The sequence below is a fragment of the Apteryx mantelli genome, chromosome Z (assembly GCF_036417845.1).
Source record: "Apteryx mantelli isolate bAptMan1 chromosome Z, bAptMan1.hap1, whole genome shotgun sequence".
In the NCBI taxonomy this organism is placed as follows: Eukaryota; Metazoa; Chordata; class Aves; order Apterygiformes; family Apterygidae; genus Apteryx; species Apteryx mantelli.
Window position 1 is genome coordinate 34,483,874 of NC_090020.1, and position 26,936 is coordinate 34,510,809.

The window sequence follows — 26,936 nt, forward strand, 5'->3', positions numbered from 1 at the left end:
AGGAAACTGCCTTACCTCTTCTGCAGAGAGGATCTGCCTTTTCATAGATCTTTAGGAAGACTTTTTTTTTTTACTCTCTTTTCAGGTTGAGTGTGTTTTTTAGACTTTTTTTTGAGTTTTCAAGTAGTCAAATAAGGGCTTTTATGGCTATATCTGTATCCAGTCTATGAAATCAGATATATTTTACTATGAACGCACAAAATCAAGACCACGTCTCAGAACCATATGGTGTGTAACTCTGGTTCTGCGTGCTCATTCAGAAAGCATCTCAAGCAGGCACAGCTTCCACCTGCACTCCCTGCCCTATGAGCAACACTGAAGCAACTGATTCAAATCACTTGTCTCTAGGAATTCAAATGTGATGTTAAGCACAGCTACCAGAATGAATCTAAACATAGCCTCCATAAAAAATGAAGTCACTGGGATAAGTCCCTTCATTTAAAGTGAAAATTAAAGTGTCAAAAGTGGATACATATAGAAATATAAATACTGGAGCCATTATCTTTTCTATGAAATATATTCATCAACATATACAAATTACTCAGACTGGTTATAGTGGAGACATGCATCCTTGACTTGTACCTAGAAAATCTCCTATCTACTTAATACACAAGTATGGTATCATAAAATATGCATATGAATGTGAGCATGGATTAAATGAATGACAAAATTGAGCAAGAATATATTACATATACTAGCAACTATTCAAAATCCTTTGTCAAAATGTGCTTATTTTCTAACATTTATTTTGCATTTGGGAATCATAAATTGCTTATATTTTTATGTAGCACAATAATAGGGAAATTCTTAGTCTGCTGGGTTTTTGTTTAAGCTCTTTAGTAGAATGAACACAGCAGATACTACTTAGTGAACTTTACTGCAGATGTATGTTCTTTTTGTTTGTAAATCTATGGAAACTTATGATGCTTGTAAAGAATTTTGATGAGTCCTTTGTTGTATTCTTATTTCTGTATCTGCCAAATTCCCTACTCATGATCAGAGAATCAACATTTTCAAACCAAATTCACTAGCTGCTCCTTTAAAGGAAGAGTGATATCTAGTTTGAGGACAATACAAGCTAAATACTTAATTTTCTACACATCGAGACATTCCTAAGCACCTTCCTTGCCTATTCTATTCTCCTTCCCAGTGTTAGACCTCTCAGTTCTACAACTCTCCTCATTTTACAAAAAACAGATACTACTATTAAAAGGTGCATATATTAATGTGTATGCATTACCTACTCATTGAACAGGATTAATAGAAGTTAAATATGCTTTAAAAGTTTAAAAGTTTCTTAAACAATTAAGTTTTAATTTAAAATGTCCTAGCCTGCTGAATCAAGTACCTACACTGCCCTACAACTATTATTGAGAAAGCTGGATCTAATATTTTAAATGAAAGCTCAGGTTCAGATTTGACATCATAACAGGGACTCATTTCTGATGTTACTTATTTAAATGGGATCATAAATAACACAAGATGAATTTCAGGTATAAGCAGAAGATCTACATTTTAGAAATACTTCCATTCCCTCAGACTAGGATTTCATATGAATGCTTGGTTTTGCTGATATCAACTGCCTCCAAATTCAATTATCTAAGTTTTAGATAATTAACCTATTCGAATTTGAGGTAAAAAAGCCTAACTAAGTGTAACTAAAAATTAGGCTAGAAATTCCTTGAAATCTTCAACTCATTTTTTTTTCCCCCTGGAACCTCATAGTTTAGCTTTAATTACCTTCAGTATTATAATTCTAATAACTGAAGTTATACTAGAGACATGAGTTTAACTTCTGAAAATATAACATGCAATTTACTCCAAAACTGTACAGCCTCTGTGTAAAATTAAACCCTCCCCAAATAGCCCTTATATCCCCCCAAATGAGGTGAAAGAATTAACAATAATACTTAATGTACACAGTTCTAATTTGGTGAGAAATTGTGTTTTATACCAAGGAAGCAGGTGATACTGTGGTCATTTAAGTTTACAACAGCCTTGGCTTTCCAAATCTGCTAAAGCCTATATATATATATATATATATTTTTTTTTTTGATTTGCTAGCCAAGAAAAAGTTATCACAAATAAACAACAATACAAAAATCACCATTCGTCTCTGTCAGCATCACAGTTGCAGTAATGTTGTGAATCAATGCAGCTCCCCTCTAATCCACAAGTGCATTTTTGAACGGCAGGCAAGGAACCTCCCCAGTAAGTCTGTGTTTCATTGGTTCTTCCAATCCACCAGCTCAATGGCATCCCATCTAAAAGTCAGGTTAGAGAAAATCAATGCCCAATCTCATCTCCTGCTCCTCCCACTTTTTCTCATCCGAACAGTTTTCCAAAATGTTAAGCAAGAGAAAATACCCCTCAAATTAAAAGGTCCAAACAACAACCGAAAAAAATTGTCCACCTTTCTTTAATGATAACCAATCATTCATTTTAGTACTTCATTATCAGGTATTGTCACAGGTTTTTGCTTGTATTAGTGGAAAAGAGAACTCACAGTCCCCAGCTCAACCAGCCATGATATTAGAATCATTTGTCTTAAGCAGTCCATTTATGTAATTAATTTTAAAATAGCCCATGAAAAAGGAGATGCCATCACCCTAAAAATCAAAATAGTTAATATTCCCAAGTAAAGATCAATTTCAGATCATGAAACTACTAATTTCACTATGTGGAATGTGAAGAGTTAAAGAAAAGCTACTCAGAAATCGACTCCTCCCATTACTAAGTGTACTACGGAGTACTACATATGTCTGTGATGCATATTAAGCATATGAACAGAACTGCTGTGTGGTGTTAATCAGATATGCCCAAAGACAGGTGTTAGACCACACACAATGGATTCAGAATTTATATACTCAGAGACAGCAGAAATTGTATTAATGGTTATGTCAGATAAGCAAGTAGATGTATCCAGTGAGTAGAAATGAGGTATCCCAAGCCTATTACATCTCTGTGGGGTGCATCCAGTCGGCATTGTTTATAGTAAAATGATAAAACTAGATGTTTCCTTAATGCTACAGTATTGCATATTCAGCTCAAAGATGGTGCCAAGCAAGCACAGCAATAAATAGACAAAATATACAGAGCAGATAATCGCTAAAAGATATGAAGCATAAAGATAAACCATCTCAGATGAGAGAGAAAAAGGGTAAAAGATGCAATGAATGAAAGTCGGGGCATGAGAAGAAACTCAAGTACTGTTAAATGGTAGAGTTCCTCCTTACAGATGCACTTCTTTTTGTTGTTGAAACTCTACGTTTTCAGCAGCAAGCCCCCACGAAGAAGCTGGAATTTATCCTAGTTTCAACTTTACTTACAACCGCCACTGCTTATTAAACCTCACTGTTAGATAAGACCTCTGTTACGCTGACAATCTCTCGGCTCCTAAACATATTGGCTGCATTCATTACCACACAACTGTCGGCCCAGCAGGCCAAAAAACAGTGAGAACAGTTTCTGGGAAAGTCAAACTTGCATAATGGCATCAATGCCCAATATCAGTGTTTCTGTTCGCAAGACATCACAGTGGGGGAGAAAACCTGGAGACAGTTTATAAATAATTTATCAGACATCACTTTAAAAATCTTCCGACAACAAGGACTATAAAAAGCAGTGTGTTTCTGCCATTTCAACAGCATCCCTAAACCTTATATTGTAGTTATGAATTAATATTACCAGTCTTTGGCTGGGGATATTCGGGTGTATTTAAAAGCTGGTCTGAGTTACTTGTTCATATAGTTGGGTGAGGAGAGAGTATTTACTGAAACACAACAAGTTCACACTGATTAATCCAGATTAGTATTTCTGCTTTAGCAGTAAATATTGCTCAGAGCAAAATAAAGCTAATAAAAAGGGGTAGGGGTATCTTCCAAATAAACACATAGATGTAGTAGCAGGTAACTTCTTTCATGACATGATTTCAAAATATTGTACAGGCTGACTGACTATAATGTTTTCTTAAAATACAGTCAGTTAAGAATTACTGTCTGCACTGCATGTCCCAAAATTTACTTAACATAACTATCATCAAATTTTGTATTTGTCAGACATACCTAGTGGAGGTTACAGATTACAGAAGTGGGTGGGATTAAATTGTGTATGAAATTTGATAATACAACTATTAGCATTTCAAATCCTTCTGTTTAAATATGTTCATAATAAACAAAACTTCTTTTCGCATAGAAATAGGTGAGAAATCTCCTTTCAAAGCTCTCAAAAACATTTTTCAGTAACAGTTTTAAAACTGAAGTTAATATTCTTTGCAGAGAACAAATAATGTGTTCTCTCTTACCTCCATACTTCTCAGTGGAAAAATATATTTTGAAGTAGAAAGAAATGAAAGTGAGAAAGGATTGCTAATTCATCCAAATTTTTGCCAAGTGGATGCTACTGGAATGATATTTAGGAGATGAAAGGAAACCTTTCATCTGGTGGCATGACCTTGAAATTTTCAAAAGTTCCTAGATTTCTTCTGAGGTTCTCCCTTCCAGTGAAAGAATGTCCTAAACTTATATTGGTAGAAAAAAAGGGATGAGAAATTGGAGGTTTTTCCAAATACTGGCTCTCACAGCCCCACTAAAAAAATTTTGCAGCTTACATTCTGAGATGTTCAAAGAATCCAAATATTTACTGAAGTAAAAATATTTTAAGATATGTTTAAAACACAGTTACTGCAGTTTATTTAGAGAAATCCCAGTTTTAAACACTGCTCATCTGTGCACTGTCAATTTTGCTTTAAAGTAGATATCTTCAGCACTTCTACGAGTGTACAGATATCTTTGTGGAAGCTAACTCAACAGGATTCATATAGTTAATTCTGTACGTATCTCTATATTATTGTGCTATTCGGAGGTAGATATCTGATCTATGCAGTTTAAAGATGGCTCAGTCAGGTCTTCTTAAGCTACAGTCACTACAGTGATCACCATGTAAACATAGCCCTAATCTTCCGCTAATAGTCAAACCTGACAGGTGCCAACACGCTCCAAAACTCCATGCAAACTCCCAGTGTTTGCTGCTGATGGAGTTTAGATGCTGAAAACAGCATCTGTTTCTGTAGATACCGTTGAGACTAAGCACACTAATCACTGAATTCCTTGAAAAAACAAGTACCAGCATATGGATTTGGGGGGAAAAAAAACACTTTTTTCTCCCCCTTGTAGCTAGCTCTCCAAAAGCGCAGAGCAGTCGGCACTGCTCAAGGAGGCATCTGCTTCTTCCCCTAGGAACTCCCTCGATGCCTCCCGTTAGTATGACTGAAAGTCTCAAAGAGGGTCTAGCCTTATTGGATCTTCTCCCACGGTCATCACAGTTGAAATAGAACAGGGCACATCTGAATCCTGGAATGTAAAAATTCTGATTTTTTTTTTAAAGAAGTGTTTTAATTAAGAATGCTAAAAGAAGATAAGGAAAAACTAATACTTCCTCTAAAAAGTTAGAAAAATGTGTCTCTGGCTGCTTTGAAATGCAGTAGGGAACATAAATCCTAATTCTCTTTTTAACAAGTGTTCATATCTCATCCTTATATCAGAAAACTCAGCACCGACTTTTATTAGAAGTGTCAGTAAAGAAGCCAAGACTGAACATCACTAGATGCTAGTTTTCTCTTACCTTAGTGCTCTCTCTTTCAGAACTGACTGAAATCCTCTCTTTGGAGGAATGTGAAGTTGTATTTGTATTCTGTGTTAATGTTTTAACTAAGAATGATTTTAGAAAATCTACATAACTCACAAAGAACTTTCACACGCTTATTTACTCTTAAACATTCAAAATTCTAAATATTGGGTGATTTAGCATAATTGACTTGTACTCCTTTAGCTTTCTAGTAAAACCTGTATTTCTGTGCAATCTCAGCGGATTGCAAAAAAAGTGGAAAATCCTGCTTGTGTGGGTTTCTTCCCTCCTTCTTCTCTGACCATAATTTTTCCATGACTCAAACCGATTAATTCAGATTGCTGGGGTTTCTGGGTTTATTTTTGTTTTTGTTTTTTTTATCTTACTCTGCAAGGCATTTAATAGCCAAAAGATATGAAATGCCTAGAGAGCGCAATCTTGAAACCTTCTGCTTGGTATCCATTGGGTTTTTGAACACCTAACCATAGCTTGACTTTGGAGTCCATACATAAAGGAAGGATTGGTGGAATATTATGTCCATGATACAAATAAGGACGCAGAATATATACAGAAAGGAGTGAGAGTGTGAACCAGAGACCAGGGAACTCAAAGGCCTCCTCTCTGCTCTTGCCCTGCTATTAGAAAAGAATGCCAAGAAACAAATGTAAGGAAAAGTTTCAGAGCTTCTAGCAGACAAGACAACCAATTTGGCTTAGTTTTGCAAGAGACAGAAAACAATGGGATTTTTTTCCCCAAGTTATTTTGTAGTATTTAAAATGGATTTTCACACTTAAGCCTGTTAACAGCAGATATTCATCAGTGAGAGTTAAGATGTAAACTTGACTACCTAAGTTAATTTAAGTACGTCAGAGGATCACCAGTAATTTTTCTATTAAAGCAAATATAGTGTTGTCATTCATCCACATTTTAATTATCTTTTTTTTTCTAGGACTGTTTATATCGGACAGTGGAAATTTAATGTCATCAGAGTTTTATTTACTAATGACAAACACTGAACAATAAGTGTTCAAAAGCATTCAACAAACTTCTACTGGTATTTATGCACTAGTCTGTGTTCTTTGAAATAGATATTTCCTCAATAATTAGCAATTCCCTAAAAATCTCTGACAGGCACACCAATAGGACTTTGTTAATAATAATCTCTGTTAATTTAATAGACTTACAAGGAAATTCACTTTGAGAGTACTTAATATTGTGAATGAAGATCATCATAAACTGACATTAGTGTCTTTCTGGTTCGAATACCTCTAGCGACTTACAGGGATTTGAGAACTAGATATTTAAAGTTGTTTAAACTCTGTAGTAGCAAAATCCCATAACCTCTATCGAACTAAATAAAAAACACTATGCAACATAATAAGATATATTTGCTTTACTTACCCTGTTTATCTAAAAGCCTTGACTTTTTGCAGTGGTAAGCAAGCTCCTGTTCACAGTGTTCTGCATGGTTAATTGTAGCCTGAAGCTGGTCTAGGCTGGCAGAGTACTTGAAAAACACAGTGTGCGGGTTCTCTCGATTAGCAGTTTTGACTCTGGTTAAGTTGGTGTTGTTGTGCTGTATAATTGTCCACGTTGTATCTTGAGAAACATATGTGAAAAGTAATAAAGAATATGAAAGAATTGCAAAAGTTAGCAATGGAAAGAGAATGTATGGAGAGATCTATCAAAGTTTAAAGTAACATTTTTGGTCACAAAAAAAGGCTTTGGGGCATGTGAAACAAGACATAACTGAGCAAAATGAAAACAATTAATCATTCTTTCTATTTAAAATTAGATTGCCACAACTGTAACAGGTATTCAGCTTGGTATAAATATTGAGGAAGAAAAGAGTAAGTGAAGACATCCATATACTTCTCTTCTAAATATGACATATTCTATATGGAGAATTGCAATGAAAGAATAGAAAAAAATAATGTTTATTATTGTTACTTCTCCCAGGCTTAAACTGTTCATAAAATAACACTAAATTCTATCCTACATTCTATCTACATTGCATTTATCATTATATTTTTGAATTAATTTAGTCTGTCTGACAAAATAGCCTGCACCCTTTTGCTGTTTTACAAAGAAGCAAAAGTGTCTTCCAGATTTTGCATTTACTACAAAACCCAGACAATATGAAGGTTTTTCTAGCCATCTAAAATCAAGGAGTAATCATTACTTGACATACTATTCAAAATCTGTATTTAGTCAAAGCCTAAGAATTTCAGGACTCAAGAACTTTCAAAGTTCAGTACAGAGTTGCTTCCAAACACATGAGGTAGTACTGATTTACGATAACCACCATGGTATTCCCACTTGACTCAGTGCTGTAACATGATGAAGTACCAGTTCAGGTACTGAGCACCGAATTTCCCTGAAAAATACATACTGCTCATTATTAGCACAGGTACTGCTGGGTGACACAGTTCTGTACTACATTACTTTGTGTAGACAGGCCTAATGATTCATTTAAACCGGGGCATGCACAATATTGCCAAAATATTACTTCCAGTAGCAACTGAATTGTGTCTGAGAAGTACTTTTTCCATAAACCACTAGCAGATATATTCCAAATATTCCTTCTGGAAAAATATCTTCCAAAGTAAGGCTCTTGTAATGAAAGAGCAGGAAAGACTTACATATAAGTACAAATATAATTCAAATAGTTGAATGATACAATATCCTGTGTGTTTATAAAAGGTAAAATATATGTTATGATGTGGATATGCACAGTCTACTGAGAAATAGACTTTCTCCAGCTTGGACATATCCGTCTACACTAGGGAACAAGGTAGTGAGGACATCAATAGTTGTTCAGTTATATTTGTACCTCATAAATATTTTTACATTAAAAGCTTTCATTCAGCTTTCTACAACGATTGTGGAAAGCATTTTTAATTGCAAAAACTTACTCTAATGCAAAACCAAACAAATCAAGAACTCACTTTAATGTTACAATACTGATATGAAGTCATTACATTAATATCTACCAGGAGCCCTAGGGTAACTATTGCGTATTTAGTTTGGTACTAAAGAAAATAATTTTTCTACACCCTGAGACACAGAAATTATTAAACTGGCTGGTGCCATAGCAAGGCATTGCTTGCTGTTTCTTAGTGTTCACATACAAGGAAGTGTAAAAGCACTCAGTCTGCTTGGTAGTACAGAGATTAAACCTTCCATGTTCCCTGAAATATAAATTACCATAAATACAGTTGGCCAATAAAGGCCACCTGTAAAAATACGATTCTGCTTTTTTGTAGCTTGGCTAAATCCCCTCACACTGTGAAAAGGGAAGCATCAAGCTCTAGCTGTTTCATCTTCCGCTTACAAAGCCTGTGGCAATCTAACTCACCTAATTAAATCTATTTCCAGGTAGGGATGAGCAAGTTCCTGGTTAAAGCCGACTTGTGTCAAGTCAAGCCAAGTCTACATTCATGTTCACCATATTCTGATGACTTAATGATGATGTAATTTGAGTGGATATGAGAAATATTATTTTTCCTAACTATTAAAATATTAATATTAATAACATTCTAATATTACTATTTATAACTATTTAATAGAGTTTTACCTTATTTCATTAACTTCCTGTAGGCCACACATGGCTGATACTAAAAGATTTTTATAGTAAGAAAAGAACTGATGATCACTTAAAGGACACTATTCATCAGAAAAACTAAAGGAAACATCAAGATGTGATCCTTATTCAAGAAATATTATACTAAAAGGAGTCTATTCATGCAGCTTTATTATCATTGCTTGTAAGATTTTGGCCAAGCTATAGAATTTTATTAAGTACATGCTCATGGTATCAAAAAGCAGGTAGCTGAAAGCATAACAAACTTATATTTCTTTTTGTACACATACTCACACACACACAGACACAAACATATGCTCAACACAGAAATTCAGAGCCAAACTTGTCAGCTATCCCACTCATTTCTGCAACTCCAATGGTACAAAGGAAAAAGAAAAGCAGGTCACTGAAAAGTTTGGTCACCTTAAAGGGCACTTTGGGCTACAGCCTTTCATTTCAAAGCTGACCTCCAAGACTGAAAGTGGGGAAAGGCACCTCCCTCCCAGCTGCCCGAAAATAAAGCCACATGAATGTCAAAGACAAGGCAGGGCTGCAAGAAATGCAGGCATCTGCCTTCCCTGCCTCTGGTGGGAAAAGGGAATATCAGTCATGAGGAAACTGTGAGAGAAACAAATATAGAAGTTTCATCCTGTCAGGTTGGATCGCGAGACAAAGAACTGATCAATGAGGTTTGCTTAATGTGGTGAACAAGGAGTGACTGAGGAAAACAGGAACAGCTGTTCATGGACACACAAGGATAAATCAGACACTGCACTGTACCTCAGAGGGGTAGACCCAGTTTAAAAAGTAGTCATCTTTCTGCCATAATTCTTTGGTCTCTTTCAGTCTCACAGGACACAGGCATTTCTTTTCAAGGGCCTGTGCTAATCTGAAGTGTACCCACTATGACTAAGCACAGTTTCCTTTACAAGCCAAAGTCAGGAGCTGAGATGGGGAGACTAGCACAGACTGAGGGAAACAATTCTACCATTTCAGTATATATAATAAATACTCTTTAGATTCCTGTGAAAATCAACCAATGTCTTTGGTAGGCACAGTTCTACGAATTTCTCAAGAAATAAACATGATCATGATCTTTTCCCTTAATATGTGAAAACTGTTTATGAAACAAATATACAACATTTAAAAAAAAACCCAGAAGATTATTTTAAGCTTTCTAAGTCAAGTTCTTAACATGTAGGATGTATTCAAAACAAATTCATCCATGGCTCAACCACCTACGCTTTTGAACAGTTAAAACTCTGTAAAAGTCTCTTTTCACAGAACATATTTTTGTCACATAAAACAATGAAATATTTCCATTATTTTGGCTGGAAAGTGATCCAAGTGAAAAAAGAAGCTAATTAATTAGAAAAGAAAACAGACACAAATAAAATAATATTAAATTTCAGAAAGGTGTTTAAACAATGTAAGTTTAACTGGAAGGATATATACCAATAGGCATACACGGACAACTTGTTTGTTAAAAAGCTGAATGATAACAAATCCAGATACCTAAAACCTCTAGTGACAGAAATGATCACATGCAAAGAACCGAGTGCAGAAAAGGAGGTCAAGTGCTTGAAGGTAAGGCTGCGAGAATCCTGCTGGTGGAATTTGCCTTCTCCAAAAGATCTACTAGCATTTTGAAAGACACAGTTTAATGCCTGCATTCCTCAGAACAATGGAAGTTCCATTCTGAATTACAATTGTTCATAAGGCTAGCAGGCAAAAAATCAGTAATTTTGTCATACAACATAAATTATCTCTCATTTCCTTAAATGTCCTTGGAGATGCTCTAACTTCAATTAAAACAAAACTGCCCCCCTGAAAAATGATCTATTATGAAATTCTCTCCAAATGGAGCACATCCCATTTATGCACAACACAACAGGAACCCATTCAGAGCCTGAATCCTGTTATTACTTTAATCTCCTGTCTAATTCTTTGCCCAGTATTCCGAGCTAAGGAGTTACCTTTATTTTGCTGTGCCTGTATACATTAAACTCATGCATTACAGAGGCTTCTTACTTGATAGATTTTGTTTCTATATAATGAGCATGCATACAGACCGAACTGTGAGTTAAGGAAGTTTATCACCTCACCTGTCATATTACAGTATACAAGAAACGGTCTCAAGGGGCCACTTCCATCTGAATCAATATTGTAAAAGCCTGAAGTGTTCCCTCTGTGCTTATAGGCTTCACATGATTGCTCATAGACGGCTGTAAGAGAACATATTCCATCACAAACGTAATGGCATCATTTTACATTTTATTCAGGGAAGAAAAAAAAAGTGCATAGGCCTGTGTATGGGGAAAAGAAGAGGTGTTTGTTCACAGCTAAAGAAATAGAAGAAATCACGCAATGAAAATTATACATTTTATTTGCATTTGTAAAGAACATTTAGTTTTCTTTAAAGGGAAGATCTAAAGTGACATTTTCAAGCATTTTTTTCTGTATTTCAAACTAGAAATTTCAGGGAGCAAATAGCAAAATGAACTACCTCAATGGAAACAGACTATTTTTATTACATGCAACAGAAGGCAAGCAGTATTTCTAGATGTTCTGATTGTCTCCTGGCATTTTTTGGCTTGTGTACTTCTTATTTTCAGATAGCAGGGCAAATGACTTGTCAGAGACTGCAGAAAAAGCACCAAATCAGCAAAGACAAAATGACAGCTCCTCAGTCCCATGTCATGTATACTTTATATCAGTTAAGGACTGATGAAAAGTCTATGACAACTTCTTTATGATCGAAAACCAGGAAAGGGGACTTCTGAATCCCCCTTTGTAATTAAATAGAAAGACTGCTTTAGCTTAACTTCTTGTTTAGCCAATCCATTGCTACCGAGCAGTCATGCTATGCTGGTCTTTCTTTTCAAAACTGTACTGTGTATTCTATTCACCAATTAACTGTTAGCAAAACTAGAAAATGCACTGTCAAAAAGAAATAGCCATTACCTTAAAAAAAAAAAAAAAAGGCTACAAAGGCTACATAGATAATAACACAACTGAGTAGGAATTATGCATAGTCAATAAGATTTTTCTCTATACAAATTCAGTTTATTATAAAAAATGCAAGATTAAAAAATACTACTAAAGTAAACCAAAAGAGGTGCTGTTTTTTAAGAAGAAGCTAGTGTTTGGACAATGCTGTTTCCTTGTAATTTTTGGCTGATGGTTACTGACATTACATGGTGTCCCCTGTTAAAGCAATAATAAATGCTTCATTCACTAAATATTGCTTACTCAATGAAATATTCAGAATGCACAATTCATGCCATCCTCAAAGAGAAATTTATAGTCCCCTACAGTAAGTAGTCTTAGCTATATCTGAAAGATCACAAAAGAGATCGTATTCAGTTACATGTCCATTTTGCCTTTTGTCCTGGGAATGTGAATGCATAGAAGATTTTAGAAACATGGCAATTCATTTAGACTATTACCCACTGCTGCTCTTCCATGTGGGCGCTAATGACACCAAGGGCAAACTGGAGACCATCAAACAGGATTTCAGAGCTCTGGGGATGGTGGTCAAGGGTCTGGGAGCCTAGGTCATCTTCTCCTCAATCCTGCCAGTGAGGGGGATGGATGAGAGGAGGAGGAGACAGACTTTCCAAGTTAATGACTGGCTGCGCCGCTGGTGTTGGCAACAGGGTTTTGGTTTCTACGACCATGGGACCCTGTTTGAAGATGAACATCTGCTTGGGAGAGATGGGATCCACTTCACTAAGCGGGGCAAGGTGTCCTTGCCAAAAGGTCCTCCTTCCCAGGTTGGCCGACTTTAAACTAGGAAAGATGTGGGAAGGGGAGAGTTATAGAGACAGGGTAGTTGGCAAAACACAGCTCAAGTCGAGATGCCTCCAGCGGGTGCATGCAGCCAGGGAAGTGCGCATGGGATGTGGCTGTGGAGGATCCTCTTGTATCCCTCCTGGGAAACCTGCATGCTCGATCACCTCTCTGAAATGCCTGTACACCAATGCACGCAGCTTGGGGAACAAACAGGAAGAACTAGAGATATGTGTGCGGTCACAGGGCCATGATCTCATTGCCATTACAGAGACATGGTGGGATAGCTCGCATGACTGGAGTGCTGTCATGGATGGCTACGTGCTTTTTAGGAAAGACAGACCAGGCAAGCGAGGTGGTGGAGTTGCTCTTTATGTGAGAGAGCAACTGGAATGTATTTGAGCTGTGCCTAGGGGTGGATGAAGAGCGAGTCGAGAGCTTCTGGGTAAGGATTAAAGGGCAGGCTAGCATGGGTGACACTGTTGTGGGTGTTTACCACAGGCCACCTGATCAGGAAGAGGAAGTCAATGAGGCCTTCTACAGACAGCTGGAAGTAGCCTCACGATCCCAGGCCCTGGTTCTCATGGGGGACTTCAACCACCCCGATATCTGCTGGAAAGACAACACAGCTAGGCACAGACAGTCCCGGAGGTTCCTGAAGAGCATTGGTGACAACTTCTTGACACAGGTGGTGGAGGAGCCAACAAGGAGAGGTGTGCCGCTGGACCTCGTACTAACAAACAAAGAAGGACTGGTGGAAGATGTGAAGGTCGGGGGCAGCCTTGGCTGCAGTGACCATGAGATGGTAGAGTTCAGGATCCTGCGAGGAGGCAGAGGGCACTGAGTAGGATCGCAACCCTGGACTTGAGGAGAACAAACTTTGGCCTCTTCAGGGACCTACTTGGAGGAATCCCATGGGTTAGGGCCCTAGAAGGAAGGGGCGTTCAAGAGAGCTGGTTAATATTCAAACATCACCTCCTCCAGGCTCAAGAGCGGTGCATCCCTATGAGTAGGAAGTCAAGCAAAGGAGGTAGGAGACCTGCATGGATGAGCAAGGAGCTCCTGGCAAAACTCAACCAGAAGAAGGAAGTCTACAGAAAGTGGAAAGGGGGACAGGCCACTTGGGAGGAATATAGGAACGTTGTCAGAGTATGCAGGGATGCGATGAGGAAGGCTAAGCCCCTTTTGGAATTAAATCTGGCTAGAGATGTCAAGGACAACAAGAAGGGTTTCTTCAAATACATCAGTAGCAAGAGGAAGACTAGAGAAAATGTGGGCCCTTTGCTGAATGGGGTGGGTGCCCTGGTGACGAAAGATACAGAGAAGGCAGAGTTACTGAATGCTGCCTTTGCTTCAGTCTTTACTGCTCAGGCCAGCCCTCAGGAACCCCAGACCCTGGAGGCAAGAGAGAAAGTCTGGAGGAAGGAAGGCTTTCCCTTGGTTGAGGAGGATTGGGTTAGAGATCATTTAAGCAAACCTGACACCCAGAAATCCATGGGCCCTGATGGGATGCACCCACGGGTGCTGAGGGAGCTGGCGGACGTTATTGCTAAGCCACTCTCCATCATCTTTGAAAGGTCATGGAGGACAGGAGAGGTGCCTGAAGACTGGAAGAAAGCCAATGTCACCCCAGTCTTCAGAAAGGGCAAGAAGGAGGACCCAGGGAACTACAGGCCACTCAGCCTCACCTCCATCCCTGGAAAGGTGATGGAGCAGCTCATCCTGGAGGCCATCTCCAAGCATGTGGAGGACAAGAAGGTGATCAGGAGTAGTCAGCATGGCTTCACCAAAGGGAAATCATGCTTAACCAATCTGATAGCCTTCTATGATGGAATGACTGGCTGGGTAGATGAGGGGAGAGCAGTGGATGTTGTCTACCTAGACTTCAGCAAGGCTTTTGACACTGTCTCCCATAACATCCTCATAGACAAGCTCAGGAAGTGTGGCCTAGATGAGTGGACAGTGAGGTGGATTGAGAACTGGCTGGACGGCAGAGCTCAGAGAGTTGTGATCAGTGGCGCAGAGTCTAGTTGGAGGCCTGTAGCTAGTGGTGTCCCCCAGGGGTCCGTACTGGGTCCAGTCTTGTTCAACTTCTTCATCAGTGACCTGGATGAAGGGACAGAGTGCACCCTCAGCAAGTTTGCTGACGATACAAAACTGGGAGGAGTGGCGGATACACCAGAGGGCTGTGCTGCCATTCAGAGAGACCTGGACAGGCTGGAGAGGTGGGCGGAGAGGAACCTCATGAAGTTCAACAAAGGCAAGTGCAGGGTCCTGCACCTGGGGAGGAATAACCCCATGCACCAGTACAGGTTGGGGGTTGACCTGCTGGAAAGCAGCTCTGCGGAGAAGGACCTGGGAGTGCTGGTGGACACCAAGTTAAGCATGAGGCAGCAATGTGCCCTTGTGGCCAAGAAGGCCAATGGTATCCTGGGGTGCATCAGGAAGAGTGTTGCCAGCAGGTGGAGGGAGGTGATCCTGCCCCTCTCCTCAGCCCTGCTGAGGCCACATCTGGAGTACTGCGTCCAGTTCTGGGCTCCCCAGTACAAGAGGGATGTGGCACTACTGGAGCAAGTCCAGCGAAGGGCCACAAAGATGATTAGGGGACTGGAGCATCTCTCTTATGAGGAAAGGCTGAGAGAGCTGGGCCTGTTTAGCCTGGAGAAGAGAAGACTGAGAGGGGATCTTATCAACATGTACAAGTATCTGAAGGGAGGGTGTCGAGAGGATGGAGCCAGACTCTCTTCAGTGGTGCCGAGCGACAGGACGCGAGGCAACGGGCACAAACTGAAACACAGATGCTTCCATCTTAACATGAGAAAATACTTCTTCACTGTGAGGGTGACAGAGCACTGGGAGAGGTTGCCCAGAGAGGTTGTGGAGTCTCCTTCTCTGGAGATATTCAAAACCTGCCTGGACGCAATCCTGTGCAATGTTCTCTAGGTGACCCTGCTTGAGCAGGGGGGTTGGACTAGATGATCTCCAGAGGTCCCTTCCAACCTCAGCGATTCTGTGATTCTGTGATTCTGTAATATTTCCAGATCAGTAACTTATTTCTAGGCTTATAACTAAAAGAATATTTATTTTAGAATTCAAGGGACATATTTTGCTTTTGAAATTGTACAGAAGTATGACAGTATGGACAAAAAAACCCTAAGACTATTAATTTGAAATCATTATTAAAATCACTGCAATCAGATACTAACAGGATTATATTTTTTATCCACAAATACAGTGTTTTATTAATAATAGATAAGCATCCCAGAAAACTTTGGCATATATTTTTCAACACTGAAGAAGAACTCAGTAACTCTTAACATATTATTATATTTCTCACAGAGAGTTCCAATCATTTGGAAAAGATGGCCTCCGTTTGTCCTCGTAGATGTCACCAATTTTTTGAATATACATTTTTTTCAAATTATAATGAAGCAAATCATATTTATCTTCACTTTGGGGGTGTCATAGATTTATACCATACCCTGTGGTATTCAAAAGCATCTGTACTATTGATGTCTTTTCCCTGCTACAAGGATTTACTTTTTCTTAAACATGTTATTTATGCCACTGCATTCTTTACAACTTAGGTAGTACAAAACAAGCAGAAACTGACATTGTAAAAGTGATATTTTAATACACAGTTTTTTTAGAGTCAGTGATTTTCAAAATATGTCAGTATACAGACTTATATTTGTTTCATAAAATATGCTAACAAAGATTTTGTAAATTGTGTATGGAAAATTTTCTCTGGACACAGTTATTCTTCTTTTTGATATGATAATGAGGGCAATTTTGGAATTTTTAAAAAAATTACCGGTACATTTTTAATAAGGATTTATAGTTTTTATATGTATATATAATCAAGGCTAGAGTAACAATTTATTCTGCTACCCAGAACATGCTTAAAGCAGTATAAATGTGGAGCATCGCCTGTGAAATTAGTTCAATAACTTTCAATTAGTTTAAGACAAAGATCAAAGTACAGTCATAGTATTGAGCAGATTAATGATATGTCCTTGTTCACTTTTCTTTTCTGAACATGTCTCCTTCTACATTTTCTTTTTTTCCTGAAAAAGCTTTTACCTAAATGTAATACCAAATTTTGTGAAAGATCAGTATGTGATGTCCTCAGCATTGCCCAACTCCTTTTTATTTATGCCAGCTTTGTTCCAGTCACCCTGCTGCAGCCTTCTCCTAATCTAGTCCCTGATTCAGCAAATTATATAAACATGTGCTTAAGGCTTAGCCTGTGATGACATTTACACATGCATGTAGTAACATCTCATTGTCTTAAAAAATAAAAATATACTATTTGTTGTGATGAATAAAGAAAAATTAAACACAGATTTTTATCAACAGAAGAGGAAAATACTGACCAGCTTGTGTCAATTATGAAAAATATGGCACGAAAAGAGATACCCAATAGATCTTTCAACAGAATTTTGAATTCTCAAGGCCTTTCCTCAAACCAATTTATGAACATTTACATGACTGAAGGGTCTTGCAATATACATGATGAACACAAAGGTGTATTCTTGGAGAAGGAAAATATCATTTGGAAACAAAAACATAGTAAGAGAGCATCTTAGACTTACAATAATGGCAAGTAGCGCCTTTGTAACCAGTATTGGTACAGCTGCAGTAGAAGCTGTTCCAGGATTGTGAGCACTCACCACCGTGTTCACAGTAATTAGGCAAACACCTAAACAAAAAACAAGCAAGCATATTCACTCTTTTCCTTTCTCTGACATTGCACTTATATTTAGGCCAAAGGAAAAGAAATATATTTATATTATTATATAAAGGAAGTCTTCAGGCATATCAGGGAAGATGTCAATGTGACTACTAGAAAATTAATTAAAGAAAATTTCCCTTCATATTCTCCACTATTCCTATTGACTATCATAAATATACCAATTATGCAATAAACCTGAGAAAACTGAAATAATTAAAGTGTAACACACATAATTATTACTTACTGTCAATCAATTAACTATAATTTAATACAGATTGATAAAACAATGAAAAATTTGCATGCTGATAATTCACTGGAAAGTTTTGTGACAGGTGTGATTTCTTCAACAGGATGAATCACAACAAAGTAGCATCACAGTAGGTTACTTTCTATTCTTCTAAAAATCCCAGAAAATTACAAAATGATCCCATAACAAACACAACCAACCACTGCTCCTCAGAGTTATTTCCTATTCTAAAATTGTGGCTATTTCCTGTTCTAGAAAGGATAAAAATACCGTAGTATGTCAGCTCCACCACAAGATGTAACTATTGGTAGAAAAAGAAAGCCATTTTTCATTCTGGTAATATGAGTGTAAATCTGGTGAAACCGTACTGATTTTGGTGGCTTTCTTCTGGATTTACAGTGGTTGACTGCAAAACAGATTTGCCCATAACTGTTTTATGGTTAAGACTGCAGCAGTCTCCCTAAGTGTAAACTATTGCATGAGAAGAAAAAAGTTATCTGTTCAATAACCACAATTGAAAATATATTGAGTAGAACTGCATGCTTCAACTGATTGTTTATAAGCTTTTCGCCTTGGGAATTAGTTAAATAAAATTCTAATTGCACTGTGTGTACAGAAGAAATAGCTCAGAATGTATAAAAATTCATTGTTATTAATATTACCCACAAAAAAGAAGACGGACCAGATAATATTCACAGGTCTGCAAATTTCTTTTTAATTCATTCAAGAAACCTTGAAGGGTATTATTTTAAGACTGTAAAAGTCCAGCAGTTCACACATCTGTCCTGTGACTATTCAGGGCCTTTGTACATCCACTACTACTAAAGCTCAATTAATTTTGTTTTTCTTTTATGTTAAAAACAAAGATAAGAAGAGATTTCCACAGAAGATTAAAAATGTAAGCAGGTGTACAGCACTATAGGTCACTAAGTTTCAAGGAAATAAGTGACATTTTTACCAGTGAAAGAGCTGATCATGTACATATTATCTCACTCATACAGTGGATTTCTAAACCAAGTCTAGAGATGGTATATGTCTGAAGAAGCTTGGATTTGAGACACAAAAATGAGCTTTAGGCACTGGACATAAGTTCACTTTTGTATTAAGTAATTTGTTTAAATGATGCATACAAACGTGGATAGTAATAACTCTTAGGACAAACATTTGATTTCGCTTTCTAGGGGTATGATTGTAGTTATAAATAAATATATTTAGTTATTATAAATATACATCTCCTCTAACATTGTTAATACTCATAAAATACCCTATAGCTGCCATTCAGGACTTTCAGTCCATTCTCTGACAGCTGCCCCACTTGCGTATATTTCAGTCGTAGTTTCCATTGCCTTATTCCTTTTTGATAAATAACATCATTATTCCTACATTGCAAATAATTTACATGGTCTTCTCTTGTATTGACTCCCTGTTCATTTTAGTTCATCTGCTTAATAGTATTCACAAGATGAAAAGCTTAGATGAAATTGGTGATGTTTGAGTCAACTTTAATAGAATTGAAAACAACTTAGAGTATAATTTAAATCTTTTAACAATAAATTTTGTATCCTCTGTTTCAGAATGTATAATAGAAGATAGCCACTAATTAAGTCAAAGTGAAGCTATACAAATTACACAACTTTCATCAGCCCTATCCAAAGCGAGACTCAGAACAGTGATTCCTCTGAAGAAACTTAAGTTTCTGACAAAAATTTCTGATACTTCTGGTGTAAAAGGTAATTTCTGCATGCATCACCATGTCTGCTTAAAATAAAAAGCAGTGGATCAAGCATATTACCTGACCACATATTACTCAGTAATATACTTTTACGCGTATGACATCTGCAAATGATGCATAACTTCAAAGCAGAAGATTAATAATAATCAAAAGCTAATATTCAAAAGAGATCACTGAACCAGAACACAAATATACTTTTGTCAAAGAAGAAAAATTGAAGAACTTTATATGCCAGCTATCTACTAAAGACATTATCTGCACACTGTTTACCATAGTTTCAGACTATGGAAAAAGATATTTTGAAAAGAACAATGTTCTTTTCAAAAGTTGCTGTAAATTTCATTATTTTTATTTCTTCAGTCTTTAGTTAAAAAAAAAGAAAAAATGTTCAAAAACTTCCCCAGTGCCAGTGTCTTTTTTTTTTTTTAAACAGATAAAACGATTTATTTGGGGATTATTTGCATGCCCAAGAGGTATATGAGTAATGCAGCATTATACAGATATTATATAATGAAATGACTAAAGTGAAGGAGCATGTGAAGAGCAATGACTGGAAAGAGTCATAATAATTTATGTATAGGAATGGAATTTGGAATTTTATGGAACTAAGAAAATAGAAAATAAGAAAATGACAGGGAATTTTTGTTTGCTTCATTTTAAAGAAGAAGAGGCTAATAAATTATGCCTGACTGCTTAAATTAATGATTAAATGACTACCTATGAGAACCTTAAATCTGATAAAGAATATCTCTCTATAAATTGACTGTATATATATGTATATATGATATATAAACAATATATTCATTATTTTCAGTTTATTTTATACTGCATAGAGATTCAGATCACTGTGCAAACAGTAACTTTTACATGTGTTTATACATTTTAAATGTGTAAAGCTATTACATTTAATGGTCCATTGTTTCTATTACAAAAATCATGGACAACTCCAGAATTTGGGTGGTGCTTCAGCATTTGGAATTGAAGATGCAAAGACTCTAGTAAAGATTCAAAGATGCAAGGACTGAAATGATAATTATTTTTGTCAGAAGAGGAATGAAAAATTACATTACTTTTTATCTTTAATTTTCTATCATATGTTCTTAATTTAAAATGAAAAATTATTTTCTTCAGGAGAGGAATGAAAATATGGAAGAAAAACATGAATGTCCAGAACAAGTAAACAGCTTGGTGGACTATTAGATAACCAGAGGTTCAGCAACAAGCCACATTTAGTCCTGGCATCTTACAATTATAAGAACACATTGTGAACTTACAAATTAGAAAATAGAAGAAGACAATGTGTGCATGAAAATGTAGATCACAGGAAAAGCAGAAAAGATAAAGAAATGATTTGCTTACCCTCAGCTGTAGGGAAGATTTCTACCATTGAGAGCATAATGGCAAAAACCCTGATTACATTATCTTGGGGCACCACAGATATGTAGAAGTCATTCTAACATGAGAACATTTTCTCACGAATGTTAGGGCACACAGAATGAGACAAGCTACCTATTACAAAACTATTTAATACACATAAGTAATTTAGCAATTTTGTCAGAGGCAAAGAAGAAAGTATCTTTTCAAGGGGGATTTACAGTCAGACGTAGAATTAGTTTGATAAACAGGAAGTTTGTTCCAGATGAGGAGCTGCAGAGAATCAAAAACCTCAAATAATTTTAACCTCAGTTTCTCTAATTTTATGTGCAAGTGGTAAATCAGTAAATGGAAATTTTCTTTCCATGATTGTGCTAAATATACTGCAGTAGTTCTAGACTTTTGACCACTTGCGAAAGAAAAAGCATGTTCTTTATCACCCAGTCAATATTTGAAACAAATCATTCAAATAAATAAATGAATGATTAGATAAGATTTTCTTACCTGTCTATGAGGCCACATAAGTCTATCTGCAGGTCACTGAAATTGCCAAAAACGTTTTGCTGAACTGAGATTATATCCACAGCTTTGTTACCAATAGAAATGAGTTGCATACAACCTTGAAAACCAACAAATGAGCTGTTGCATTCAGTATTGTTTCCACCATTAGGACAGCCTGAAACAAGTAAAAAACCTGGAGCTGAAAAAAATTATTTTGTTGAAAAAGCTTATATATCCCAAAAGTAGACCCAAAATTCATAATTTCCAGATGTTGTAAATTCTGTGAGAGGAAAGGTTTAGCCAGAAGCTCTTCTGATTAGGCTTGGTGGTGGAACAGTAAAGATAGACTTCTACTTGGTCTTATTGCTTTAAAAGTATATGCAATACCATCATTAAAAATTAGGATAAAGGATAATTCAAACAGCAGTTCAAAACTAAGGAATGGAATCAATATGTAAACAGATTGACTGACTGATCTTAGTCATAAATGTTAGTTTACAATACAAGGTGAACATGATTTGAACAGGCTTTAAGTCACAAACCAAGTCAAATAAGATATACAATGAGCTACTAAATATGGTGATCTTTATTTATCTGTATAATCTTACTGTTTCTGTCATTTTTAATAATATGAATGCACACATTTATTACCAATAAAACATAGAAATAAATTCCCCTGAAAACAGATAGAAAAAAAAGCTACTGTGAGAAAGCTGCTATAGAGATAGGTAATAGTGTCCAGTTCATAGTTAGAATGTTGTAAGCAAGTTTAATCATGTTGACCTTTCAGGTCACCTTTTCTAGGAAAAAAATCATGTAGTCTTCCAGTTGACTTGAAATACAAATGATAGTAAGTAAGGGTAAGGATCAGAGGACAGATCGGCACAGGTAATGTTGCAGTATGTGTATGCTACAGACTTCCTGATGAAGGAGATAGATAAAGTCTTCTTTAGGTTGTTGAAGAAAGCCTCACAATCACAGACCTTGGTATTCATGAGTGACTTTAACAACCCTTGCATGTGCTGGAAGGGCAGTACGGCTGGGTGCAAGCTATCCAGGAGATTTCTGGAATGTACTGATGACAATTTCTTGTTGCAGGTGATTGATGAACCAATGAGAAGAGGTGCTCTGTTGGACCTGCTACTCACAAACAAGGAAGACACAGCCAAAGATGTGAAAGTTAAGGGCAGCCTTGGCTGCAGTGAGCCTGAGACTGTGGAGTTTAAGATCCAGAGAGAAGCGATCAAGACAAAAAGCAGAATTACAACCTTGGATCTCAGATTTTGGCTTGTTCAGGGACTTGCTTGACAGGATCCCATGGGAAGCTGCCTTGGAGGGCAAAGGGGCACCGGACAGCTGGCTAATTTTCTAGGACAACTTCCTCAGACCACAAGAACAGTCCATTCCCATGTGCAGAGTTGAGCAAGAGGGGTAGAAGGCCAGCAAGGATGACCATGGAGCCTCTGACTGAGCTCAAAGACAAAAAAGAAGTGAACAGAAGGTGGAAGCAGAGACGGACTATTTGAGAGAAATACAAAGACATCACTTGCATGTGTAGGAACAGAGTCAGGAAAGCCAAAGCTCAGCTGGACTTGAAACTAGCAGAGACATGAAGGGCAACAAGAAAGGTTTCTATCACTACATTACTAGCAACAGGAAGGTTAAGGAGAGTGTGGGCCTATTGCTCTGTAGGGAAGGGCACCTAGTAACAAGGGATATGGAAAGGGCTGAGTTGCTCAAGCCCTTTTTTGCTTGTTTTCATAGGTAAGACTTGACCTCAGGCTTCCAAGTCCCTAAATATGCTAGCAGAGTCTGCGGGAGTGAAGCCGTACCCACAGCAGAGGAAGAAATAGTTAGGAACCACTTAATCCATAGGGCTAGATAGGATGTGTTGGAGGGTGCTAAAGGAGCTGGCTGACATCTTCATTAGTCTTTATCTTAATTTTTGACATGGCAATCCAGGGAAGTTCTTAATGATTGGAGAAAGGGCAGATGTCACAAGCATCTTCAAGAAGGGCAAGAAAAAGGATCCAGGGGACTACAGGCCAGTCACCCTCACCTTTGTCCTTGCAAGGGTTATAGAGCAAGTCCTCTCAGAAACTCTTTCTAAAAATATGAAGGACAAGAAGGTAACTGGGAACAGCTAACATGGATTTACCGAGGGCAAATAATACCTGACAAAAATTGCCTTGCTTTCTTTGATGAGGTGACTGGCACTGTGGACAAGCAAAGGGCAGCGAATATGGGATATAGGCAATGAGATATGGGTGGATTCAGTGAATGATCAGTGTTGCAAAGTCCAGCTGATGACCAGTAACCAGTGGTGTCTCTTCAGGGATCAGTGCTGAGACCAATACTTTTTAATATGTTTGTTAATGTCCTGGATAATGGAATGGAGTGCACTCTCAGCAAGTTTGTGGATGATACCAAACTGGGGGCAGTAGCGAGTATGCTGGAGGGCAAGGCTGCTATTCAGATGCAGCTGGACAGGCTGCAGAAATGTGCCGATAGGAACCTCATAAAGTTCAGCAAAAGCAAGTGAAAGATCTTGCATCTGGGATGGAATAACCCCATGCAACAATGCAGGCTGAGGACAGCTGCCTGTGAAGCAGCTCCACAGAAAGGACAGAAAGGTCCCAGTGGACAATATGTTGACCGTGGAGCATCAGTGTGTTATTGCAGCACAGAAAGCCAATGGTATACTGGGCTGTATTAGCAAGAGTGCAGCCAGCAGGTCCAATGAGGTCATCCTGCCCCTCTGTTTGGCAATTGTGAGATGCCATCTAGAGTACTGTGCCCAGTTCTGGAGTCCCCAGCACAGGAAAGACAAAGACATACTGGAGCAAGTCCAACAGAGGCAACCAAGACGGTCAGGGAACTGGAGCACAGGGTGTATGAGGAAAGGCTGAGAGAGCCAGGCCTGTTCAGCCTTAAGAAGAGAAAGCAAAGCGGAGATTTTACTGCTGTCTACCACTACCTGATAGAAGGATACAGAGAAGATGGAGCCAGACTCTTTCCAGAAATGTACAATGACAGGATAAGAGGCAAAGAACACAAGTTAGAAATGGCAAATTCTGATCAGATATTAGCAAAAAAATATTTTACCATGAGGATGGTCAAACACATGAACAAGTTGCCCAGAGAAGCTGTGGGATCTCCATCCTCAGAGTTGTTCAAGACTTGACTAGACACAGCCCCCTGCACAACCTGATCTAATCAGACCTGTTTTGAGCAAGGGATTGGACTAAACAACCTCTGGAGGTCCCTTTCCACCCAGATTATTCTATACTTCAGTGATAAACATTTTGTAAGTATCTAACATTGTTCTTTATCTGTTGTATTACTGATAATGATCTGAATGGTACTGTTCACTGCAAGTTAATTACACATCATTAGTAAATCAATAAACTGCTTCAATCCTGATTTGATTTAAACCATGTAAGCTGAGCAGTTTTTACCTGTGACAAATGAACACTACATGACAACATGTGCCTGAATGTTTTTTTTTTCTTTAGCTTTCTTCTGGTGGGTAATATTGCTTCTGGGATGATGCACAAGGGCAATACTTTGATCTTAAATAATACTGCATTCAGGTTCACATCATTCAAAGAGCTTCTTGTTTCATAACATTAGCAAGCAGTGGCTTTCAAGACATTTATCTGTTCTGTAGAGCTAATGGGCACTTCCTAAAGTTCTGTAAAGACAGTACAGAGGTTTACTCTACAGGAAAACAAAATGACAATGGAAACTTGTATATCCATTCAAATGAGTGAAAAAGAACATAAAAAGTATTCATGGTTTTCAAGAAGTATAAAACAGAAAATGAACTAAGACTTCAATGAAAAAAAAATCAGTGTCTTTTTTTCTGATAAGGAACCAAACTGTTTCTAAGGAAACTGTTTATTAACTTCTTTAACCACTTTAAGAAAAAGGTGTTATTTGCCCTTGGTAAATCCATGTTGGCTGTTCCCAGTTACCTCTGTTGGACTTGCAAAAGTCCAAGCAGGAGAGCAGTAACCTTTCAGTCCCACACAGTTAGACAGATCAATGACAGTTTAACCATATGCTCTACACAATTCTACAACAAAATGTTAATAATTTTTTTGTTATTTGTGGTGAAAAATATGATACTCATTTGTGAATGAAATATGGAGTCCCTACTTTTAAAAAACAAATAGCCAATAAAAACTAAGACCTCTTTGACACTTGTTACTCTGCAAAAATCTCAAGATTTTTTTCATATTGTCTGTCTTTTAAAACATTGTGTCTTCTAATTCTATTATAGAAAATGCAACTCACTCATTAATATTAATGAAAGTGGGGTTCCTTATAGTTGTGGGCTGTGCATTAACGAAAGAAAGAAAGCCATTAATAATGACATATGCCTAATGTGCTTATTGTATTTTTAACTAATCTCTTTTTGCCCTCATAGTTGCAATGAATTATTATTCCAAGAACTGAGAGATGCAGCATGTCCTTGATGATAGCATGAGTAGCACTTGTGCTGACATCATATACCAAAGAATCTTCATGATAATTACACATTTTCTCAGGTAAGCATACATACTTCTCACATACTTTGTACTCCTTAAAACAAGCAAAATAACCGTTATGTCTCTCTGGACAGTTCTCCTGGAAGGCTTGTATTCACATATTAACAACCAGCACACAGAAACATAGTACGCATTTTAACAAACTTAGAAAGAAAGTCAAAATGCATTGTTTGCATTTTGGCAGTGGCATATGACATAAAATTTTAATAAACAGTCTTCTAAACTCAGAAGCTTTCTACCTGTTTTTCCCCAAGTTGTATGACATGCACAAGCTGTTGATTTGATGAGAAGCTGAAGAGTGGGTATGAAATTAGCACTTTCAATGTTCTTAGCATTAATTTGCCCCCCAAAGATAAATAGAAATGTCCTGCTGTATAACTTAATTGGATATGCTGTTTTTTGCAACTGCCCACATTCATCCTGATCTGTGCACCTCTGCCATCAGCCCTGCAATATTCACTGGTGCAAATCACAAAATAAGAGATGTGGGAACCAGGACCAATGTAGAAAGAAAGAATTAAAAAATGTTTCTCACTATCCAAAGCCAATATTATATATCTTTCTCTGATTATAATCCAGAGCAGAGGGTTCCATTATCTTTAGTAGAAAAGGCTAGATGCCAAGTTTGAAACCATCTCAGAAGTCATATGGATGTTCTTGTAGATCTAGTTTTAGATCTAATTTTGTTCCTAGATCTAATTTTGTCTTGTGAGCATACAGTTTATTCACAGTCCATTTTTTCAAGGGAACTGATCTGTGGACAATCACTTGGTTCATAATGATTTAGGGTTTTT

The 26,936-nt window shown here is 37.4% G+C and overlaps 1 protein-coding gene across 1 annotated transcript in view; it reads right to left on the bottom strand.

The window, feature by feature from the left end:
* The window catches only part of CNTNAP4 (contactin associated protein family member 4), a 238,622-nt gene that overhangs the window by 36,899 nt on the left and 174,787 nt on the right, over positions 1–26,936 (bottom strand). The window contains exons 10-14 of the mRNA XM_067315163.1: positions 21,593–21,788; positions 17,596–17,702; positions 11,314–11,433; positions 7,027–7,224; positions 2,108–2,264 (exon numbers count right to left, since the gene is read on the bottom strand). Coding sequence (XP_067171264.1) covers positions 2,108–2,264; positions 7,027–7,224; positions 11,314–11,433; positions 17,596–17,702; positions 21,593–21,788 — 778 coding nt within the window. The remainder of the gene's footprint in view (positions 1–2,107; positions 2,265–7,026; positions 7,225–11,313; positions 11,434–17,595; positions 17,703–21,592; positions 21,789–26,936) is intronic.